This window comes from Balaenoptera acutorostrata, chromosome 3, assembly GCF_949987535.1.
Source record: "Balaenoptera acutorostrata chromosome 3, mBalAcu1.1, whole genome shotgun sequence".
Lineage (NCBI taxonomy): Eukaryota > Metazoa > Chordata > Mammalia > Artiodactyla > Balaenopteridae > Balaenoptera > Balaenoptera acutorostrata.
Window position 1 is genome coordinate 116,969,006 of NC_080066.1, and position 22,454 is coordinate 116,991,459.

General features: G+C 35.9%; 1 protein-coding gene across 4 annotated transcripts in view; it reads left to right on the forward strand.

Annotated features, from left to right (window-relative positions):
- Positions 1–22: 22 nt before the first annotated feature.
- LOC103001745 (signal recognition particle subunit SRP54) overlaps positions 23–22,454 on the forward strand; it is a 79,724-nt gene continuing 57,292 nt past the window's right edge. The window contains exons 1-8 of one of the 4 annotated variants that reach the window (XM_057543351.1): positions 23–542; positions 1,486–1,599; positions 9,958–10,068; positions 12,324–12,415; positions 13,387–13,471; positions 17,337–17,441; positions 18,243–18,309; positions 18,388–18,445. In XM_057543351.1, the coding sequence (XP_057399334.1) occupies positions 9,991–10,068; positions 12,324–12,415; positions 13,387–13,471; positions 17,337–17,441; positions 18,243–18,309; positions 18,388–18,445 (485 nt within the window). In that variant the 5' untranslated portion in view covers positions 23–542; positions 1,486–1,599; positions 9,958–9,990. Of the gene's footprint in view, positions 543–1,485; positions 1,600–5,355; positions 5,471–9,957; positions 10,069–12,323; positions 12,416–13,386; positions 13,472–17,336; positions 17,442–18,242; positions 18,310–18,387; positions 18,446–22,454 lie in introns of those variants that run through there. The other 3 variants (XM_007180706.3, XM_007180707.3, XM_057543350.1) reach the window with 3 other exon arrangements.

The following is a 22,454-nucleotide window of genomic DNA, read 5'->3' on the forward strand; positions in this document are numbered from 1 at the left end:
TTTTCACTTGCTCCCGGGAATTCCTACACTCAGATCTCCCTACACCCCCGTCTTTCTTAGCTGGTGGTGCTCAGCCAAGTCATTTTTTCTTAAGGTGGCGCCTGGAGGCTGGACTTCTTTCCTGAGATCGCATTCCTAGAGAGCTTCCTATCTTAATACTAACTTTAATGCCGCAGTTATTGAGCGATAGAAAACGCATGTCAAAAGCCAGTCAAAGCAAAGAAACAAATCAACAAACCCTTTCGGTAAACGCACTGAAGGAACGCAGCGAGTGCCCCGGAAGCGGAAGTGCATCCTCTTCATGAAAGGCTGGACTACGCCGAGTGGTGACGTTACCTCATTGGGCGGAAGGTTCGGTGGCAGTCATCGGTCTTCCAGCTGGTGGGAGTTGGCGTCGCGGTGCTGGGCGCTGGGACCCTAGTTTATGTGGGGTAGCGCCTGTCTGTCTGATTGCCGCTTTCGTTGGTTTCCTCCCACGGCGTGGGGCTTCGCGAAGGACTCCCCGGCCCCTTTGGGTCACGGCTGTAGCGGTGCCTTTTGCGGTAAGTGTCTGCTTTTTCCCGCTCAACACTACCGACTAGCAGCTAGGGGCAGCCCTAACCCTACTTAGGGGGCTAGACACTGGAGGGAGTCGGCGTCCTTGGCCACCGGCTGTCGTCACCGAGACGAAGGTGCGCTGGCGCTTTTTCATCTCGTATTTCCCATCAGAAGTTTTATTAAAAGATGCGCTGTGACCCTTTTAAAATTGTCTTCAGATTTACCCGAGCCAAAATAAACGTAAGCAGTTGCAGGCTTGACTTTGTTTTGCTGTCGTGATCAAGGATTTAGATGTGGCTACTTCTCCGAAAATCTTTTGACTTGTACCAGATTTTATTTTTCCATGTTAACTTGTGCCTAATTAACACATTGTTCCGCCTATAGTAGGCTTTCAAAAATGAATAAGGGATGCCAGTTCAGTGCCATTGACGACTTAAAGTATACTGATGGCTCTTTCCGTAGCATTTGGTGCTGCTAACCATTTCTTGAAGCTCTTTCGCCTATTGGCGTTCTGGATGCTATTATCACCTAGTTCTTTCATATGTTTCATTCAACAAAATATTTACTCATTCTTAGCTATAGTGATACAGAAATTAATGACACGAACCCTGGCATTGAAGAGCTAACAGTACGGTGAGAGAGAGGCACATAAATAAATATACATTACACCAAGATGAGTAATGAGAAATTCTAGTAAGGCATAAAGAGCCATGAGAGCTATGGGAACACAGATGAGAGTGTGCTACTTAGGAGATTTGTGACCCTGAGCAAGTTGTTTTTCTGATCTAGCCTCAGTTTCCTCATCTACCTAATAAGCTTAGTATGAGGATGAAAGATTAGGTAAGGTGTTTGGTACAGTGCCTAGAATACAGCAGTGGTGGTGCCAAAGGGGAGGGGAAATATTTCCCTCAAACCTCTTTCCTTTGATTTTTTGATCTGATCAATTAGTATTTTCCAACCGAATGTGAAGTACTGTGCGAAAACATCTTCAAGCCCTCCTTCAAAGAGATTACTCCTGTAACTCCACCTGTCTGGAAATTCTGGACCTGCCACTGGAATACAGTAAGATACCCATTAAGTGGTCACTTTTCTTTGTTTTCAATTGATTTGCTTCTGAATGCCTTCGGAGAGGGAAAGGGAATTAGTAAAAGCTTCTATCCTTTTGATTATTCTCAGTCTTCGTTGACTCTCTCCTTTTGGTTGGCCCTTCACCATGGCTCTAATCCAAATGCTCTCCTTGAGAGCTCTCATCTACTTCCATGGTATTATCCTTGTATGCCAACCATTTCCACACCTTTTTCTCTAGCCTCTGTTTCATGAAATAGTTCTTTAGTTTCTGCAAATTCAATAGGTCTAAAACCAAACTCACTCTCTCCACCTTCCTTTTTTTCCCTTTTTAAATGACATACATCCTACACACAAAAGTGCATAAAAGCAGGGATTCCTAGTGTACCTTTGAGTTTTGGCCCCATGTTTCTAGTTAATTTTGTGATATTTGTTTGTTCAGTTTTAAAAAGGATAATAAAATGAGCACTCAATATCCAACCTAGTAGAAGAACATTACAAATAACCTTTAAAGCCCCTTGAATCTTTTCTCTATTAACTCTTTAACTTTCAACCTAGTTCTCTTTTTGCCTTCCATTCATTGGTTAATGGCATCACTAGCCACCTGGTTAGTCAAACTAGAGGCCTTAGAGTCATTTTTACCTCTGTTTCTCCTTCATTCTCCATAACCATTTGGTCATTAGGTCCTATAAATTCTGCTTTATGGTTAGCCCTTGGCTTGAGCCCCTTCCCCTCGTGTTCTTCAAGCCCACATCTCTTGAATAGACTTTTGGAGTATGCTTAGTGTATGTAGTCTCCTTGCTCTCCCTTCAATGCATTTGCTACATTGTCTCTAATTTTTAAATTATAGAACAGGTTTTTCATCCTCTTGTTTCCCTTGAGGAGTGTTGCTTCATGCAGTGATTATTAACCCTGGCTGCACATCAGTATAGCCAGTGAAGTGTTTCAAAACGTAGATGGCTTGTTTTGCTCTCCTAATCATGAATTTAGATGAGGCCACTTCCCCCATAATCTTGTGATGTTACCATCCCTAGAGATTGTGATTGAGTATTTAATTTTTAGCTGACAGGTGTTAGCTGAATGTCACTGAAATTACCCATCGCTTGAGCATATGCCTCATCCCTCCTCATCCATATTTTCAGTCTGTGTTCTTTTCAACTTCAAGGCAAACTATTTCCAAGGAATTCTTTTGACTTTGTTTTAATTTTCCTCTTGGTAACAGTTTACATAAAGATTCTTTTTATGAAGGACTTGACAGCCAAAAAGTATCTTAAAGAATTGATTCCCATTGTTTTTTGAGTTATTACCCATTGTTGCTTATTGAATTTTTGGTATACCTTTTATATTAAAATGAGTTTTAAATTCAAAAACAGAATTATTTTAATAAAGGGAATATTTCCTGATACTACTTTGGTGCAAAATAAGGCAGGGAAGTCAGTGGTGGTATGATGCATAATTTATCTTCTGAAATTAACAGAGGAGTCCTGTCTTTGTTAACTTGATGTAATTTATTGATTTGGAGTTAGAACTTTTCTCATGCTGGTACAATTCCTGGAGCACATAATAGGTGTTTAATGAGTGACTAAAATGAATAAGTCACAACTCTATCTCAACCTCTAGTATAATATCATTCTAATTCTCACAGAGCATTTTGAAAAGTAATTAATTTTCCCCTTAACAAAAAATAATACTCTTAGTCATTACCAAAAACTTGAAAATTGCAAAAAGATATAAATTAGAAAATAAAAATTACTAGTTATTCACCATCCAGAGATGACAAATATTATTATTTTCTAAAAGTTTTACTGAAATAAAATTAACATACCATACAGCTCACCTAAAGGGTACAATTCAGTGGTCTTTAGTGTATTTGCAGAGCTGTACAACCATCACCACCATCAATTTTAGAACATTTTCATCACTCCATGAAGAAACCCCATGCCCACTAACACTCACTCCTCATTTTCCCCCGTTTCCCAGGCCCTAAGCAACTATTAATCCACTTTCTTTCTTTACAGATTTTTCTCTTCCGGGCATTTCATATAAGTAGAATCATGTATATTCTTTTGTCACTGGTTTCTTTCATTTAGCATAACGCTTTCAAGATTCATCCATGTTGCAGCATATGTCAGTACTTCATCTCTTTTTATTATCAAATAATATTCCATTTGGTGGGTATACCACATTTTATTTATCCACTCATCAGTTGAGGGATATTTGGCTTTTTTTCACTTTTTGGCTAGTATGAATAATATTGCTAATGACCATTCAAGTACAATTCTTTGTGTGAATGTGTGTCTTCCTTTTTCTCACATGTACCTAGGAGTGGAATTGCTGGGTCATATAGTAACTCTGCGTTTAAAATTTTGAGGAATTGCCAGACTTCCAAAGGGCTGTACCATTTTACATTCCCACCAGCAGTGTATGAGGGTCTGATTTCTCCATGTTCTCACCAACAGTTGTTATTATAGCTATCTCAGTGTGGGTCAAGTGGTATCTGATTGTGCCTTTGATTTACATTTCCTTTGTGGCTAATGCCATTTTTTGGATATTAGTTTATACAAGATACGATATATGCAGTTTTGTAATCTGACTTTTGCATATAAGCATATTTTTAGCATTAGCAAGAATATTTACAAAAGATTTTCCCTCATTTCTTCTTTCCTCTTCATTCCCCCCAAACCATAATTCTTATGAAAATTTGCCTAAATTATATGCATAAAAAATAAAATCTATAGGAATGTATTCCAGAGTATTATTGGTGGTTATCAGGGGACAGAAGAGGGGGTAGGGTTAGGGGAATTATATTTCTACCTTTAATGTTTCTTTAATGTTTGAATTTTTATAACAAACGTGTATCCTCTTGTAATCACAAAACATAAAAGTGACTTATTTCTTTAGAGGACTAAGTATATTCAGAATGAAAAAATATTCCTAAATTTAAAGTCATTAACATTATATTAGTTATTCAGATATAATCATTTTACCAAATAAAATACCAATAGGCCACTTTATTAAACAGTTTACTTTTCTATGGTTCTAGACTATGAATACATATGCTATGCAGAATTTAAAAAAATATATATATATATACACACACATATATATATATATTTAGTATTATAGTCAGGAAAGCAAGTATTGGTTTGGGCTATTGACTAGTTTATAGAAAAGTATATAATATAGAAGTCATTTTTCTAAAGATATTTACTAATAATAGTATATTTGTATATTTAGTTCTTTAGTCTAATATTGATCCAATAAGTTAGTCATTGACTAGGGCTTAGAAGAACTTTTTAATAGGCATTTTCATTATAATAAGACTTGGAATCTCTGATCATTAGGATCTGTTTATATAATCTCAGATCAGGCAAGGTTCTGGCAGGATTATTTTTAACTGCTTATGTAGAGAAAAGTGGCTGTTTGGACACTCCAGCTTTTATTGAATAATAACTAGGTACATGTAATTCGCACTAAATTTTAAGTATTCTGGGGGAGTGATTGCTGGGTAGTGGGACAGTCACTTTAGTAGTGTTCAGAAAATTTCCAGTTTATTCACACTTCAGTTAACGTTATAGGGAGAGCCAATTGATATCATTCAAGAAAAGAAGGAAAATACTAGTTAATATACTGTGCACTTGCAGGCAGTTTTATACATATTGTCTCATTTAATCCTCACAACAACCTTTCAGGGTAACTACCTTGATAATGGTATTATCTCCATTTTGCAGGTGAGGAAAGTGAGGCTCAGAAAGATTAAGTAACTTGCCCAAAGTAACCCAGCCAGTATGTAACAGAGCTGGGATTTGAATCTAAGTCTGTCAGGTTCCAAAGCCCATGCTCTTTCCAGTACTTCACACTGCAGCAGGTAAGTATGATACTTGGCCCTGTGCTTGCCTTATTTAGGGCACCCCAAACTTGAGACTGTTTCCATCACCTCACAATCCAACTCTTAGCCAGACTCTGTTAGAAGAACATGTGATGGGCCAAGATCAGTCCTTGCACATCCTGATTGCAGTGGTACTTATCAGTTCTTTCTGGACATTGCAATTATTACTCTTCCATGAAGAGGAATGTGCATCTTTGCTTTCAAAATATGATTTCCTTTCTTGTAGTATAGCAGCAAAATGCATCCCAGGAGTTTGCCAGCAGGCGTATTCAACCGTATCGTCTAAAGCATCCATCATTCATACTCTAGGACCTAAGGCTCTGTATCCAAGGGACTGTAGGAAGTCATTATGCTTTTTTTGTAGGGAATGGCTGTTCCATTCCTTCACCTGCTTATATGGTAAAATTGTTGTGAGGGTGGAATGAGATAATAGATGTTAAACTATATGAAGTACTATATAGTAATCCCTTATCTTTCCAACAGCCCCATCTAAGTAGAGATTCTTTTGTGAAACTCTAGTACAGGTATACACATAATTATTTCTATAAATCTTTTTAGTTAGCAGAGAGAATTTTGAGTGAGGGTGCTTAAATAGTAAATTATTCCAATTTGAGATATAGGGTTAGCTATTAACATTAAAAAAGATATTTTGTATTTTAGTGTGCATATATATTAGAACAAGGCGAAGTTAATTTTTAAGAATCTTGTTGGAAATTCTGAAAAGTTATAATAAGGCAAATGAATACTAATTGTACAATGTCAATTATCTAGGTCATTGATTTTTTTTTTGATTTGTCATGTTATCTTCATTGGTTTATTTTAGTGGTCTTTTGAGAGAGATTTGTAAGGCCTTTCATGACTTTGGTTCCCTAGTCTTGCTTTTTCCCTAAGGTCTTAAATACATCATTCATCCATAAGGTTAATTTTTACTAAAGGCTTACTACATAGGCTGAAGATAAATGAAGCAGTGAGCCACGGAAGAGAGCAAAAGAGGCAAAAATCCCTGCCCTCATGCAACTTACGTTTCAGTTGAGGGAGCTAGACTGCAAATAATATACGGTTGACCCTTGACGACAAGGGTTTGAACTGCGTGGGTAGCCTGATGTGCAGATTTTTTTCAATATAGTACCTGTATTTTCATTTTACAGACTTTTAAATTAAGTGTGGGGATACGTGTGTGTTCAATTAGAGATCACAATATGTGGAATCATAAGAACTAGGGTTTGAGTCAATTCTATCCAAACTGTTTCAGCTTCCTGCCTTTGGGTGAGTCAGTTTCTTTGTTTTTGAGGCACAGATAGCAGTGCGTGGATTTTCTGTGGAAGGGGTCAGTGCCACTAACCTCCCTTTGTTCAAGGGTTAGCGGTAAGTAAATCATGTTAGTTGGTAAGAAAACAATGAGAGAAAATGAAGAGAAGGGAGGCTGCAGTTTTAAACAAGTGATGAGGGAGGGCCTCATTGAGAAGTTGCATCTGGACAGCAGCAGTCCGACAGAGATGAGGGAGGGAGCCATATTGTTAACCAGAGGATGAGCATGCCAGCTGGTGCTAAGGCCCTGAGGTGGAAATGCGTAGCAACAGCAGCAAGTAACAGAATCCTCGGGGAGGGTGAGGAGAGGGCCTTATAGTCCATTCTGAGGACTTCACCTCTGTGTGAAATGGGAAGTCGTTGAGGTTTTGGACGGAATTTTAATACCAGAGTTTTCAGAAACACATCCTTGGAAATTGCAGGGGAAACACGGTATTAATAAAAGGTATTATTAGATATTATTCCCTTACTGAAGTGTAGGTTTTTGTAATCAGGCAAATATATTTTAAAATATGCTACCAATAAGTACTTACGTAGGAAAACTGTATTGGAAAACTTCACAGAATTTTTTTAATTTTTAATTTAAAAGAGCCAGTCAACATGGGAAGATAAGAGTTAACTAGTGTAGCTTTTTAAAATGGAGGATGAAAAAATAAATAAATAAAATGGAGGATGATCTGTTTATGACATGAACTCTAAAAAAGCTAATTGTGGTGTCATAATTAGGATTATATTACTCCTGGTAATGCAATGGTAAAGGAGATAAACTGAAACATCTATCAGATAACTGAATCTTATCTCTTACCTGAAGAATATTTACTTATGCGATAATAATTTGGTATAATGAGTATGGAATAAGAAGTTAAAAGTTCTGGATTTTTTCTACGAAGTGGTTGCTCTTCCAGCTTAAGTAACCATGTAATTGTAAAAAAAAGAAAATTATGGTAAGTACATCTTTTCAGTTCCATCAGGTATTGGTAATAAGTTTTTAGGTTATAATTTACCAAATTTTACCTGAATGGAAGTGTAGTGTTTAATGTAGAGCTCAACCTGGAATATCTCTTTGCCAGTGATAGGTCCTTGAGTGTCTTTTCCCTTCCTGCTTCTTTTGGCTCCCCTCATCTTTCCACTTCCTCTATGTTGAATGAGTCAGCTCTTTTGTCCTCCTGTTTCTATTATTTTTAATCTTCTGTTTACTCTATAGATAGGATCTAGTCTAGGTAATCTTGGTTGACTAAATTAGACCAATTAGCTTGGAAGAGTTACCAAAACAGCTGTTTTGAACACTGAACTTTTCTGCCAGTATTGTTTATATATATATATATATTTTTTTTGTTATATCTATTTGTTTTTTTTTTTAAACTTTGGGTTTATTTATTTATTTATTTATTTATGGCTGTGTTGAGTCTTCGTTTCTGTGCGAGGGCTTTCTCTAGTTGCGGCAAGTAGGGGCCACTCTTCATCGCGGTGCGCGGGCCTCTCATTATCGCGGCCTCTCTTGTTGCGGAGCACAGGCTCCAGACGCGCAGGCTCAGCAATTGTGGCTCATGGGCCCAGTTGCTCCGCGGCATGTGGTATCCTCCCAGACCAGGGCTCGAACCCGTGTCCCCTGCATTGGCAGGCAGACTCTCAACCACTGCGCCACCAGGGAAGCCCTGTTTATATTTCTTAACCTGGTTTTCAGAGCCCTTTACAACCTGTATTTCCTTCTAACTATGTGGCCCTCTGTCCTGATGAGACTGTTTTATTTACTGTCTTCAAAATAGTACTCAATAATCTATAAGTAAAATGTATACATAAAATATGAATACGTCCCAGGCTTTTCCCTGTCTCCATTTCTGCTTATGCCATTTCACCTTCTTCAAACTCCCTTTTGTCCTTTTCTCCACCTATCCAACTACTACCCTATTTCAGGATCAAATTCATGTTCAACCTTCTCAATAAGGCCTGTTCTGTCTACTTGAGCTTATTTTTTTCTCCTTTGAATTTTTACAGAAATATTCATTGGCAGTTGACCATAAAATTTTATTGCTAGTTTGAACTACTGCTTTTCTGGTGTTAGTCAAGGTTCTCCACAGAAACAGAACCAATAGGGTATGTGTGTGCGCACACACACACACACACACACACACATAAAAAGAGATGTGTTATAAGGAATTGACTCACATGATCATGGAGGCTGATGAGTCCTAAGATCCACAGGGTGACTTGGCAAGCTGGAGACCCAGGAGAGCTAAGCCGATGGTGTATTTCTAGTCGGCAGTTTGACAGGCTTGAGACGCAGGAAGAGCTGATGTTTCAATTTGAGTCTGAAGGCAGACGAAAGCCTATGTCCCATTGAGAAGGCAGTCAGGCAGAGGAATTCCTAGATTCACTTTATTTTGCTGCTCATTCATGTGCCTTGTCTTGCTAGCTAGTAGGTAAGCAACTTGAGGGCAGGAAATACCAGTCATATTTGCTTGCTTACCATCCATGAATCCTTGCATCCTGACTTACATGTAATAGGTACATCTACATATTCTATAAAACCGTAACATTTTAGAGCTGGAAGGGGCCTTGGAGGTTATCTTGTTTTAGAGTTGGGGAATCAAGAACAGCTTTTTAATAATACACCTCTTTCCTTAGTTTTTAGAAGAATGAAATGAGATAATGCAATGTGCATGAAAAGTTAAGTGATTTACTAATTTTAAAACTTTTTTTTTTTTCACTTAGAGCATAAATCAAAATAGTTGTCCTTTAATTAGACAATATTCCTGGGTGGAGATTTCACCTTTTTCTTTGTCTTTCTCACCCTTTTTTTCATTTAAAAATGTATATAACACATCAGTCAGTTATTCATATTTACAAGTATGTCCAAAATGAATACGTTTAATTTGAGATGTCATCATTTCTTCAAAGCATATTATCTGATATGTTAAATTTGCTGATTCATACAGAATATTCCAGTTAGGTATTCAAATATAAGGCATCATAACCAAGTGGTAGCTTCAGCTTCTGGACCTGACAGTATTGAAGATGCAGGTTGAGGCTATAGAAGTTGAAGTTACAGTATCTAAACACTAGAGTACTTTAATTTGAATTTACTCTTCTTTAGAAGTCTTCAGTTATGGGAATTGGTGTTGATTGTTTTTACATGTTTCAATTTTTTTCCTTCCTAGAGTTTCTTGTAATCACGTCTTAAAGCCTTCAGGATGGTACTAGCAGACCTTGGAAGAAAAATAACATCAGCATTACGCTCATTGAGCAATGCCACCATTATCAATGAAGAGGTATGTAAAATATGTAAAATACATGTGATTGTACATCATCACTAGCATTGGAGATGGATAATTAGTAATCTCTGTGTAAATACCAGTAGATAAAACCCAGAAATGGATACACTAGGTAGCGTTTTTTATTGAGAAATCAACTATCTTAATTTCAACTTTCAATAATGAATTACCCCCCAAAAAACAAAACAAAAACCACCTTAACTTACATGTAATAATGACGTACCTTTTATATTTTGAAAATGGCTTAGACCTGGAAATATACTTTTGCTTTCTCTCTTGACATAGGCCTAAAACTTTAGTATCCTGCTTCTTCCTTCTTGGCTAGGCATGCATGTATCTGACCTTTTCTCCTTGACTTTTATTTAGCATTCTTATGAAAGGCTAGTATTTCCATCTTGGCTACTTTGATTCATTTCCTCTGTAATCCTCATTCAGTTTTTTGGAAATTTTGTAAGCTGACTCCTTATATGGTATCTGAAATACTTTTCCTCCAGGTTTTATTATTTTAAGTTTAAGGTATTTCTTTCTCCCATTTTTTCCTCCACACATTGTATCTTAATCGTTTGTCAACTGAAAAAAGAAGATTATAGTATACTTTATATTTTGTGGTACCAATGGGAAAGTACTGAATTTGGTTGTAGAAGACCTTGTTTAACATCCCACTAAACAAATGGTAGAGATTTGAGCAAGTCAGCTTCAGATTTCTTAATGTATAAAATGAGAAAATAGCATTTACCTTTCAAGATGATTTTAAGGATCAAATGAAATAATAGATAAAAAGTACTTTCTAACTTGGAGGTTTAAAAAAATTCTAAGATAGAATTTGATATCAACACTTTAATAAGCTAATGGAATTAAATAATTTGGGGACCATCTTTGAGCTCGGCTAGTCCAGACTCTCATTTAACAGCAACGGAAAGTCAGTTTCACGTGTTTATTTATTGGAAGAACCAGGGTTAGAATCTTTTTTCTAATTCCTGTTTTTCTAATTTCCCTAATTCCAAGGCTTTTTCTAATAATTATTATTAAGTAATAAATCATAATTTAAACCATTGTTTAGCCTTTGAAATTCTGAACAAATAAAATAACAGCTTTTCAAACAATTTTCCCTGTTGCATAACCCTTATGCTGTTTGTGTTTATGGTAGGAAAAAAAAAAAAAAAAGAAACCAGGAAGAAGAGGTTGGTGGGAAGTAAAATAACAGATGTTGCTTGAATTGGCAGTTTCTCTGTTCTTGGTGCTGTGCTACTAGGGAATTAACAAGGAGAAATCCCTCTAATGAGAGATCAGTTCCATTTTTATCAATCCCTTTAATGAGGGATAGAGAAATCTGATAAGCCGCTGTATGACATATGACCGAAGTTGATGATGAGAATTCATTCAAGAAGTAATTGAGGGCCTACATTTTTGCAAACATTTTTGCTGGCACCAGGGCTATAGCAGTAAACAAAGTAGACTAAAATTCCTGTCCTCATGGAGCTTACATTCTAATCTGTAAACACTTATTTCCATGAGCAGCTAAGGGGTTATCTTTTTTAGAGATTTTATAGCTTGTGACCATTTAACCACAGTGCCTTGCACCTCAACAAATATGTGATGATAGTGAGTTATTAATGGAGGATAGTTTCCTTTTCAACTTTGTTCCTCTGCTCTGAGTGGAAGTAGTAAGGCTGCTAGGTCAGACGAGTCATTTTCTTTTGTCACATTTTTTGTCACATTTTCCTCCATGATAGTCCATGATAGCAGATGTTGTGAATATACAGTGCTGCATATCAGCAACAGGAATTCAGTGACATAGAAAACTTCAATGGCAACATGTATTGTGTAGTAACTTTTTGACTTGTATATTGTCTTTACTATTATTACTTTAACGTAGGGCTAAAATTGTGACGGTTAATACCTGGTTGAATAAAACGAAATGGAATGTCTTTCCTTTTGGCCGTGCTGCATGGCTTGCGGGATCTTAGTTCCCCTACCAAGGATCGAACCCTTGCCCCCTGCAGTGGAAGCTCAGAGTCCTAACCACTGGACCATCAGGGAATTCCCTGAAATGTCTTATTTTGACAAAATGACTAGACATTTAATAAGATTCTCTCTCGAAGACTAACTGAGAACCTTTCCGCCCCCCAATGGTGTAGTATTGTTTTTATTAATATTAAGTTATGGTAGTATGTGATTACTGGTCAATCATTGTTTTTGTATGGTTGAAATGATACACTGGGCATTTTAAGTATTTATTTATTTATTTGCAGGTGTTAAATGCTATGCTAAAAGAAGTATGTACAGCATTATTGGAAGCAGATGTTAATATTAAACTAGTGAAGCAACTAAGAGAAAATGTAAAGTAAGTTAAATTAATCAAGTAAAAAACAGGCAAAACTAAATATAGTTTACTGGGATGAGGAGCTAACTAGAAAAGTCTGCTATATTTTGAAATGTTTTTGCTATACAGCACTGGGAAATAACAGAACTCATATGTTGGAAGACTTTGTTTATAGTGCATTTCCATCATGATGGTTCAGAGAATAAACTACATGTGGCTTTCATTTAATTATGGATTTCTTTCCATTCTACTACTCCTTTATCTGAGTGGATTCAATCGTATACTGTATAGTATTTTAATGGAAAAGCCTGTTAACAATTTAGATTCATCATAGAAAAGTGGTGCCATTTTAATCCTCTTCAGACTAAAGATGACCTTAATCAGCCTCCTTCATTATTGGAGAACTGTATTCTTTTTTGTCCCCTTTTGGTTTCCCTGTCCATATTTGAATAAAGGAGTAACGTGTGTGGTCTCAGTAATTGTGGTAATTGGGAGGGGCACTGACTGGGACAGGGCACATAGAATAATTGAGAGCACCTCAACTAGCTGCTTGAATCCTAGCCCTTGTCGTGCCCAGGCCATCCCTCCTTTTCATATTGTCAGACTGGGTACTAAATAGAGAACTACTAGCATTTAAGCATTTAGACTACAGCAAGTAGTCTTATTTTCTGCTAGGTGTGAACATGTATAAATTCTGTATGCTGCCAGAAAAATAAAATCAATACTCTACAGTAATATGAGGACAAATCAATACTTAGACTTTCAAAAGAAAGCCTTGAAAAACTAGCAAAAGTCTTGCATCTAATATTTTATGGTAAGTTCTTTATGGTATGGACTTATGACTCTGTAGTAATTGTATGCATGTTAATTAGAAGACTATTAATATGGATGATTGAATATTCTTACATTCTTTGGGGCAAAAGCTAATTTTGTTTTTAGAGTGTCTTAACTGACTTTTCCCCCTTCTACCCTCAAAAACCATCATCATGAAGGTCTGCAATTGATCTTGAAGAGATGGCATCTGGTCTTAACAAAAGGAAAATGATTCAGCATGCAGTATTTAAAGAACTTGTGAAGGTAAAAGTATATCTAGCTTGTGCTGTGATTTTCTGTAGACTCACTACATTAGCACTGCAAACAGTAATACTGTTTCAGAATACTTTTTTGTGTTTTTATAGAATATCTATCTGTATTAAAAATATTAATTGAAGGATTATTAACTTTTCTGAAGTGGCTTATTTTTATCATAGGCTTTCCTGAATGCAAAATTCTGAGTACAGGTATGAAGGCCAGTATTATTCCTGCAAAAAAATGCCAAAGCCAAGTTACAAAAAGTAAAACTTCACTATATATTAATTGATGGAAGAGCCTCTCTGAGTTTATCCTCTTTTAATATCAAGTTTTGCCTATTGAACGTCCTGCTTTTGTACAGAAAGTCACTCTTGGCAAGAGTTCTTTTCTACACTTTCATTGTGTCAAAAATTCCCTTTGAAAAGATCAGATATCCCTATTCTTGCCTAGATTTTAGGCAATTTTGAATTAGTGAAGTTTTATTTTGCAAGTTGTAAATATAGCCTGTTGCCCTGTTCCACATTAGAATTGATATTGCTGCTGCTGTTGTGAAAATTATGCTGAGAGTCTTAGAGCTTTAGAAAATATGTTTGAGTCCAGTCGTAGGGGAAAAAAAGAAAGGACGTAAAAAAAATTTTTTAAGAGCAACAAGTATCTGCTAGTGGTCTCGAGTATTTTTCCCTATATTGTGTGAATAGTTTCACTTAACTCCTTTGGTTCTAGCAGAGCTGATTGGTACTTTGAAAAAGTCTAGTACCTCGGATGGTTGTGTCATTTCAGTTTAGTCCTGTAGACTAATTAATTTAAAAAGAAACTCAGGAACTTCCCTGGTGGCACAGTGGTTAAGAATCCGCCTGCCAATGCAGGGACACGGGTTTGAGCCCTGGTCTGGGAAGATCCCACCTGCCGCGGGGCAACTAAGCCCGTGAGCCACAGCTACTGAGCCTGTGCTTTAGAGCCCACGAGCCACAACTACTGAGCCTATGTGCCACAACTACTGAAGCCCACGTGCCTAGAGCCCGTGCTCTGCAATGAGAGAAGCCACCGCAACGAGAAGCCCACGCACCCCAGGGAAGAGTAGCCCCTGGTCGCCTCAACTAGAGAAAGCCCGCACGCAGCAACGAAGACCCAGCGCAGCCAAAAATAAATAAATATATTTATTAAAAAAAAAAAAAAAGAAATTCAGAACCTAAAAGAGGTCAGGAAATTTATCCAGTTTTCCTTCTCAGTTTGTGGTTGAGAAAAGTAAGACAGTTAGTGGTAGACCCAGGTCTGATCTCCAAACTCCTCACAATACTTCCAGATTGCTTTTAATCTAACACCTGAGGTCAGCACAGGGTGAGTGAACATTTTTATTTTTAGGGGTTGGAATCTTTAGGCAATTCTGGAGCATCAAGTGCTTTGTTAAGATGACTTTACGGAGTACCTACTTTATTCCAGGCAGTATGCCAAATACTGCTGATAACAAAGATGAAAAAGACTTGACCTTATACTCAGAAGCTCATGGTCTAGGACAGTGGTGTACAAAGCAAGGACAAAACTGTTTTCATAATAACACTAAGACATTATTTGTGTTTTTTCAGCCTTCTTTACTGCAAAAGCAATGGTGGGTAAAACCACTGGGTAAAACTCCCTAGCATGAATCAAGGCAGTGGTACCAAACTATACTAGTAGTCATTGAACTCTTTCCTCCCACACACTTGTGGTGGAAAAAAAAAAAAAATGCCAGTTTCATTTAAGAATGTCTTTGATGGAGCAGTAGAGATTATTAGTAGTATTAAATCTTGACCCTTGAATACACATGTGTTTGTAAGATTTTGTGTGATGAAATGGGAAGTATGCAGAAAGCCCTGTTGCTGTGTACTGAAATTTGATGGTTGTCTTGAGGAAAGCAAATGTATAATTGTTTGATTGCAAGCTGAGCTAGCCACTTCTTTCATAGAACGCCATTTTTACATGAATGAACAACAGACATAATCTGTGGTTATTTAGACTTGGGCCTTTGGCAGATATTTTCTCCAAAGTAAATAAAGTGAGCTTGTTACTTTAAGGCAAATAACTAACAGTATTGTAGCCAGTGATGAAATTCCAGCATTCAAGTGAAAACTAGAAGCTTGAATCTCTACCATGAGTTTCACAGTGTCTCAATATTTAACTTTTCTGGTGAGATCAGTATTGATATTAATAAATAAAATGTTTTGATGTTGTATAGTGAAATGTGTCAACAATGGAAGATCTTCCTAACTGAGTGAACCAATATTCTCTAAGTGACTAATGTATGATGTTACAAAAGCATGTACCAGGATAAGATCGATTCAAAGTCCAAGATAGAATAACAGATTTTAATGTAATAGAGTATGAAAGTTCAGTACTGCTGTTCTAGGATGCAGGAGGAAGAGAAGATATATTTATTTAAAAAAATCATTATTCAATAAAACGTATAGGTTGCAAATAGTAGGTTCATAGAGAGCTGAGTGATTCTGCCATGGGATATAGAGAATGGAGGTGAATATGGGGCAGCATTAGTGTTCCGAAAGGATCTAGGAAGGTCAGTGGATTTATGTTTAAGATAGATTTTGTTCATTTCAGCCCTGTGCCTGGGAGGGAGATAACAAAATGTATTTTCTTTTCCTCCCTTTTCTACCACATGGCTTTCCTTGAAATTCACGTATAATATGGATTATGTAACCTTTATGGTATCATCTAGCATGGGCTCAGCAAATTTCTCTTAAGAACAAATAGTTTCAGCTTTGTGGGTCATATGGTCTCTGTTGCAACTACTCAGGTCTGGTGTTATAGCACAAAAGCAGTAAATGAATGGGCATGTCTGTGTTCTATTAAAACTTTATTTACACATAGTTGTAAATATGGTCTACGTCATCTGGTCCTAGGACATTAACTACTATTATGGTTTTATTATCATATGGAGATACAGGTTTCAAGCTCTGAACAGCTGACTTGGAAATGAATTATTTTTTTAAATGAACTTTAAAAATGCCTCATGCTTGTTAATTTGGGGACTGTCCATATATGTATCAATGCCTTAATTTTCCACTGATTGTCATTGTAAAATTAGTGATTATTTTTTACTAGCACTTTAAATATAATAACTTTATAGGACAGTATATCTTTGGCATTGGAGAATTTAATATTTGACTGACCTGGAAAGTCTTTCACATGTAATTTGTAATTTTGTTCATATATAAACATTTGTCAAATTGAACATGAAGATAGGTGCTGTCCCAATATGGTAGCCACTAGTCACATGTGGTTATTGAGCACTTGTAATGTGGCTAGTCCAAATTGAGATGTGCTGTAAGTAGGAGATACACGCCAAGTTTTAAGACCTAGCATGGCAAAAGGGAATATAAAATATCTTATTAATTTTTAAATATAGATTACATGTTGAATTATAATATTTTAGATATATTGAGTTAAATAAAATATTAACATTAATATCACTTGTTTTTACTTTTTTTAATGTCACTACTAGAAATTTAAAAATTCATATGTGGCCTGCACATATATTTTATATTATATTTCTGCAGTGCTGTTGTAGGTTGCTCCTTTGGCTCAAACTTGGTCTCACATTCACACTCCAGCTTGTTCTAAAAAATATTTTGAGATCCTTACCTCTGAATTGGTTTGGGAGTATAGGCTTGCTTATGACTTCACCGTGTACTATTTTAAATTCTTAAATTTCACTACGTGTGTACAAAGGGAAATAGAGTTGTATTAGAATGGTAGGATTATGGTTGCCGCTTACATTGAAATGTCTATAAATTACTTTTTCAAGTTAAAAGTTGTGGGGAGAGGGGTTTTGAATGTAAGCGTATGTTAACCTGATTTTATTTTTGTTTTTGGTATGTAGCTTGTAGACCCTGGAGTTAAAGCATGGACACCCACTAAAGGAAAACAGAACGTGATCATGTTTGTTGGATTGCAAGGGAGTGGTAAAACGACAACATGTTCAAAGGTAAATTATACTTAATTAAAAAAACAAAGTCATGGAGAAGGTATGTTTGTATAAATCAAGTTTTACGTTAAAGTCAGGATTTGTAGTATTGTTCCTTTACAATTTTGTGTTGCTTGATGTATCTATTATGTTTTTGTAATAGCTCTTTGTAGGATAAGAGCAAAGAATCCCAGAGTCTTTCTCGTGATAGCTTTTTGCAAGAATGGTAGACTTCTATATAACTATGCTATTTCTTTTACCAAAAAGACTGTTCCTGTCCTTTAAGGAGATGAGGATATGATTTTTGGAGAAGTGAACGTGGAAAGTTTACCTTATCTCCTATGGCTCAAGACTCCCTTTTCACAATGTCTCACCCAGTGTAATACGTATGAATCTTCATTTTGCATATCTTTTTGCTAATTTTAAATTCATTATACCACCCCTTCCTCCATAATTGGGTGCCTCAACTTTGTTACAGGATTTTACTTCACAGGCCTCAACTTTGTATAGTTTAGAAAGAAAAAAGGGGAAAGGATTATTTCTTAGAAGGTTATGTTATTGTTCGTTTTTAATTAACGTTAATAACATTTTTTACTATGGTCATTTGTTGCTTGATCATTTTATATCTTTTGAATGTGACTGTGTGGCACTTAGAATTTAAACTCTTCAGGAAATTTTCTGTATTCAGAATTTAATAATATTACTTTTAGGAGAATATGAGCAGTTTTATTTTACTCCTTAAGTAAATAACAAGTGTAAACAGAAACAATTACATGTATAATAAATTTGTATTTATTGATTTTTAAAATCTTCCTTTCCCAGTTAGCATATTACTACCAGAGGAAAGGTTGGAAGACCTGTTTGATCTGTGCAGACACGTTCAGAGCAGGTATTGTGTTGAAATTTGAAAATTGTTTTCTGAAATTTGTATTTTCAAGTTTGAGGACTCATTAACTCTATTTCTTAGGGGCTTTTGACCAACTAAAACAGAATGCAACCAAAGCGAGAATTCCATTCTATGGAAGGTGGGTTCCAGTTTTTATTTTTATACTCATGTGTCTCACCTTATCTGTCTGACTTTATTTAATGCTATCTGGTCACATTTTAATATATACTTATAAGCTTAAATCCTTTCTGGAACAAAGTAGAGGTATAATTAATACATTGTTATCTTTTATTATTGTAACATGACTCTTCTGACCCAGCCTGATAGATCAGAGCAGATGTTGTTTAGTTTATAATTCTGCCTGTACTTATCATCCTGCCTTGCATGCTTCCCAGCATCCTTCTGCTTCTCTTCCAGTTGTTTAAGACCTATCTGAAGCATTCCTCCATTCAACACACTGGTGAATTCCATATTGTCTATTTCTTTAGTACATCATCTTTGAAAGTTTGTGTTTGATCATCCTAAAATGCTTTATTCTGATCGTTGCTATCCTTCATTTGCTACATTACTGTTCAATTAGGTGGTTTGTATATGTTAAAATGACTAATTAAAAGAATCAAGTCAAGATTGAATTTAGAAGGACTTATATGAGGGAATAGCATTTCTCTTAATGTTATTAATATCAATATAAAAAGGTTATTAATATAGAAGGCTTAAAGAAGCTAAAATTTAAGGTAATTAAATGAATGATATCATTTTGTTGGTCTTTATTTTCTACTTTTTGGCTGGCCAAAAAAACTGGTGAACTTTAGCTATGATATGTTCTTTATTTAAATTCTTTTCCTTTTAGTGTAGTTTTTTTGTTTTGTTATGGTTTGGTTTTGGCCATGCCACATGGCTTGCAGGATCTTACTATTTCTCTGACCAGGGATTGAACCTGGGCCCTTGGCAGTGAAAGCGTGGAGTCCTAACCACTGGACCGCCAAGGAATTCCCTCTTTTAGTTATTTTTTTATGATAATTTCTAGCAAGTAGATTAAAGAATAATGTTAGGAATTTTATTTTTAGGATAAGAACTTTTTCTCACATAGATTTAAAAATCAAGGGATAATAAACAGCTCTACCTTTAGGGTTCACAATTTGCAAATGATATAATTTAGCTGATAATTACTTGAACTATCAGCCAAAGCCAGAGCATTGATTTTTAACCAGTATTCTCAGTACCGTTTATTAAATAATCTCTCCTTTGCTTATGTAAACTTTAAAAACATACTACGTATATGGAGTAAAGTATTAGCGGTCATTGTTTCCTCCAGAAGAGATGAAATGAATGGGGCTGGGGGGAGGACTTGAACTGTATCTCCAATATTAAATTTACATATTAGCATTTATTGGGGGGGTGGTAGATATGTTTGTTATAGTATCATTCTTTTTAAAAGAAACACTATTTTAATTAAAAATTTTAAAGAAGTGAAAGCACTAACAGTTTCACTTCCCAATTATCAGCTTGTAGCATGTCCATCTGTGCTTTTTTCAGTGTCTATATAAACAAATACACAGACATACATAGATAATTTTTAACTGAAATGGACTCTTATGTGCTTTGTACCTTGATTGCTTTGGTAGTGGTTATATATGGGTTGTGTAAATTTGTCAAAGCTCGTTAAAATGAACAGTTAAAATAGTGCATTTTTTGTATGTAAACATACCACTATACAGTTGATTAAAAATGGGATCTTATGACAAGGTAGTTATTACTCTTGGGAGGGAGTGAGGTACTAATTACGTTGTTTTCTTGATCTGGGTGTGTTTGCTTTGTGAAAATTCACCAAGTTTATAATTGTACAGCTTTTCCACATATATGTTATACTTCATTAAAATGTTTACTTAAAAAATGGGATCTTAATAATTCTGGGCAATATACTGTTTAAGATAATTCTTTTTTATGACATCATTGTATTCCATTGTATGCATGTGTATAATTAATCAATCCCCTTCTTATGAACATCTTTGATAATATTTCTTTCCACATTTGTAAGTTTTATTTTAATAGTATCTTTATCTTTTTTTTTTTTTTTTTTTGCTTGCGTTGGGTCTTTGTTGCTGCGCACAGACTTTCTCTAGTTGCGGCGATTGGGGGCTACTTTTCGTCGTGGTGTGAGGGCTTTTCATTGCGGTGCACGGGCTTTTCATTGCGGTGGCTTCCCTTGTTGCGGAGCATGGGCTCTAGGCACATGGGCTTCAGTAGTTGTGGTTCGCAGGCTCTAGAGCGCAGGCTAAGTAGTTGTGGTACATGGGCTTAGTTGCTCTGTGGTATGTGGGATCTTCCCGGACCAGGGATAGAACCCATGTCCCCTGCATTGGCAGGTGGATTCTCAAACACTGTGCCACCAGGGAAGTCCTTCTTAATCATATTTTTAAATAGCTGGTAATGCTAATTTTTGTCTTCTTTTTCAACATTTATTGCTTCTTTCACCTGCTTATTTTCCTGGGTAAATTTTAGATTTTTTTAATCAAGTTCTAGAAAGAAAAATCTCCCTAAAATTGTGATTAGAACTACAGTGAAACCAATTAATTTAGGGGAGAACTGACATCTTTACTATATGTGTATAGTTCCATTCAGGAACCTGCTATGTCTTTTTTGTTAAAAAATTTTGTCCTTAAGTATAATCATTTTGTTCATTTAAGGCTCACATATATTCTTATTAAGTGTATTTCTACTTGATTTTTGTTGTTAATTTAGGGGGAAACTTTTTGTTAACATTATATGTCTTTTCATTTGACAGTATTAAACTATATCAAAAGTTGCCACTAATCAAAAGAAGGCAAATTAAAATGAGATCTTGTTTCTTGATTTTCAAGTTCAATAGAGTTTTGGTTTTTTTGTTTTTAATATTTATTTATTTTTTATTTTGGCTGTGCTGGGTCTTAGTTGTGGCACACAGGATCTTCGTTGTGGTGTGCAGGATCTTTTAGTTGCAGCATGTGGACTCTTAGTTTTGGCATGTGAACTCTTAGTTATGGCATGCATGTGCGATCCAGTTCCTCGACCAAGGATCGAACCCAGGCGCCCTGTGTTGGGAGCTCAGAGTCTTAGCCAGTGGACCACCAGGGAAGTCCCAAATTGAATAGAGTTTTGAGGATTGTGAAAATGTAGTAAAATAGGAATGAAATTAAAGTTTTGTGACGGACATTTTCCTTTTAAAAACCAAAAGCCTAAATGATCAGACCGTTTGATCCAAATTCAACTTGTAGGAGTATGTCATAACAATTTCAAAGAAACAACGTTACTTACTATTCATTTTGGCTATAGTTTTAAGACCAAGAAATTGGAAAACCTTAAATGGCCAACAGTAGGGCATTTATTTAATAAATGATAGCATAGCCATCTGATAGAATGCTATATAACTTAAAAGTCATGTTTTACAAGAATATTTAATGATTTTATAAAATGCTTACAAAAGGATGGCTATCATCAAAAAGAATACTAAAGACAAATGTTGGCGAGGATGTGGAGAAAAGGGAATCCTTGTACACTGTTGCTAAGAATGTGAATTGGTGCAGCCGCTGCGGAAAACAGTATGGAGGTTTCTCAAAAAACTAAAAGTAGAACTACCATATGACCCAGAAGTTCCACTCCTGGGTATACATTCGAAAAAAAACCCCACTAATTCGAAAAGATAATGTACCCCAGTGTTCATAACAGCATTATTTATAATTGCCAAGATACATCCCCAAACACAGTAAGTTAAACAAAATGAGAAGACAGAGAAATATGCAGCAGATGAAGGAGCAAGGTAAAAACCCACCAGATCAAACAAATGAAGAGGAAATAGGCAGTCTACCTGAAAAAGAATTCAGAGTAATGATAGTAAAGATGATCCAAAATCTTGGAAACAGAATGGAGGAAATACATGAAACGTTTAACAAGGACCTAGAAGAACTAAAGCGCAAACAAACAATGATGAACAACACAATAAATGAAGTTAAAAATTCTCCAGAAGGAATCAATAGCAGAATAACTGAGGCAGAAGAACAGATAAGTGACCTGGAAGATAAAATAGTGGAAATAACTTCCATAGAGCAGAATAAAGAAAAAAAAAAAAGAAAAGAATTGAGGGCAGTCTCAGAGACCTCTGGGATAACATT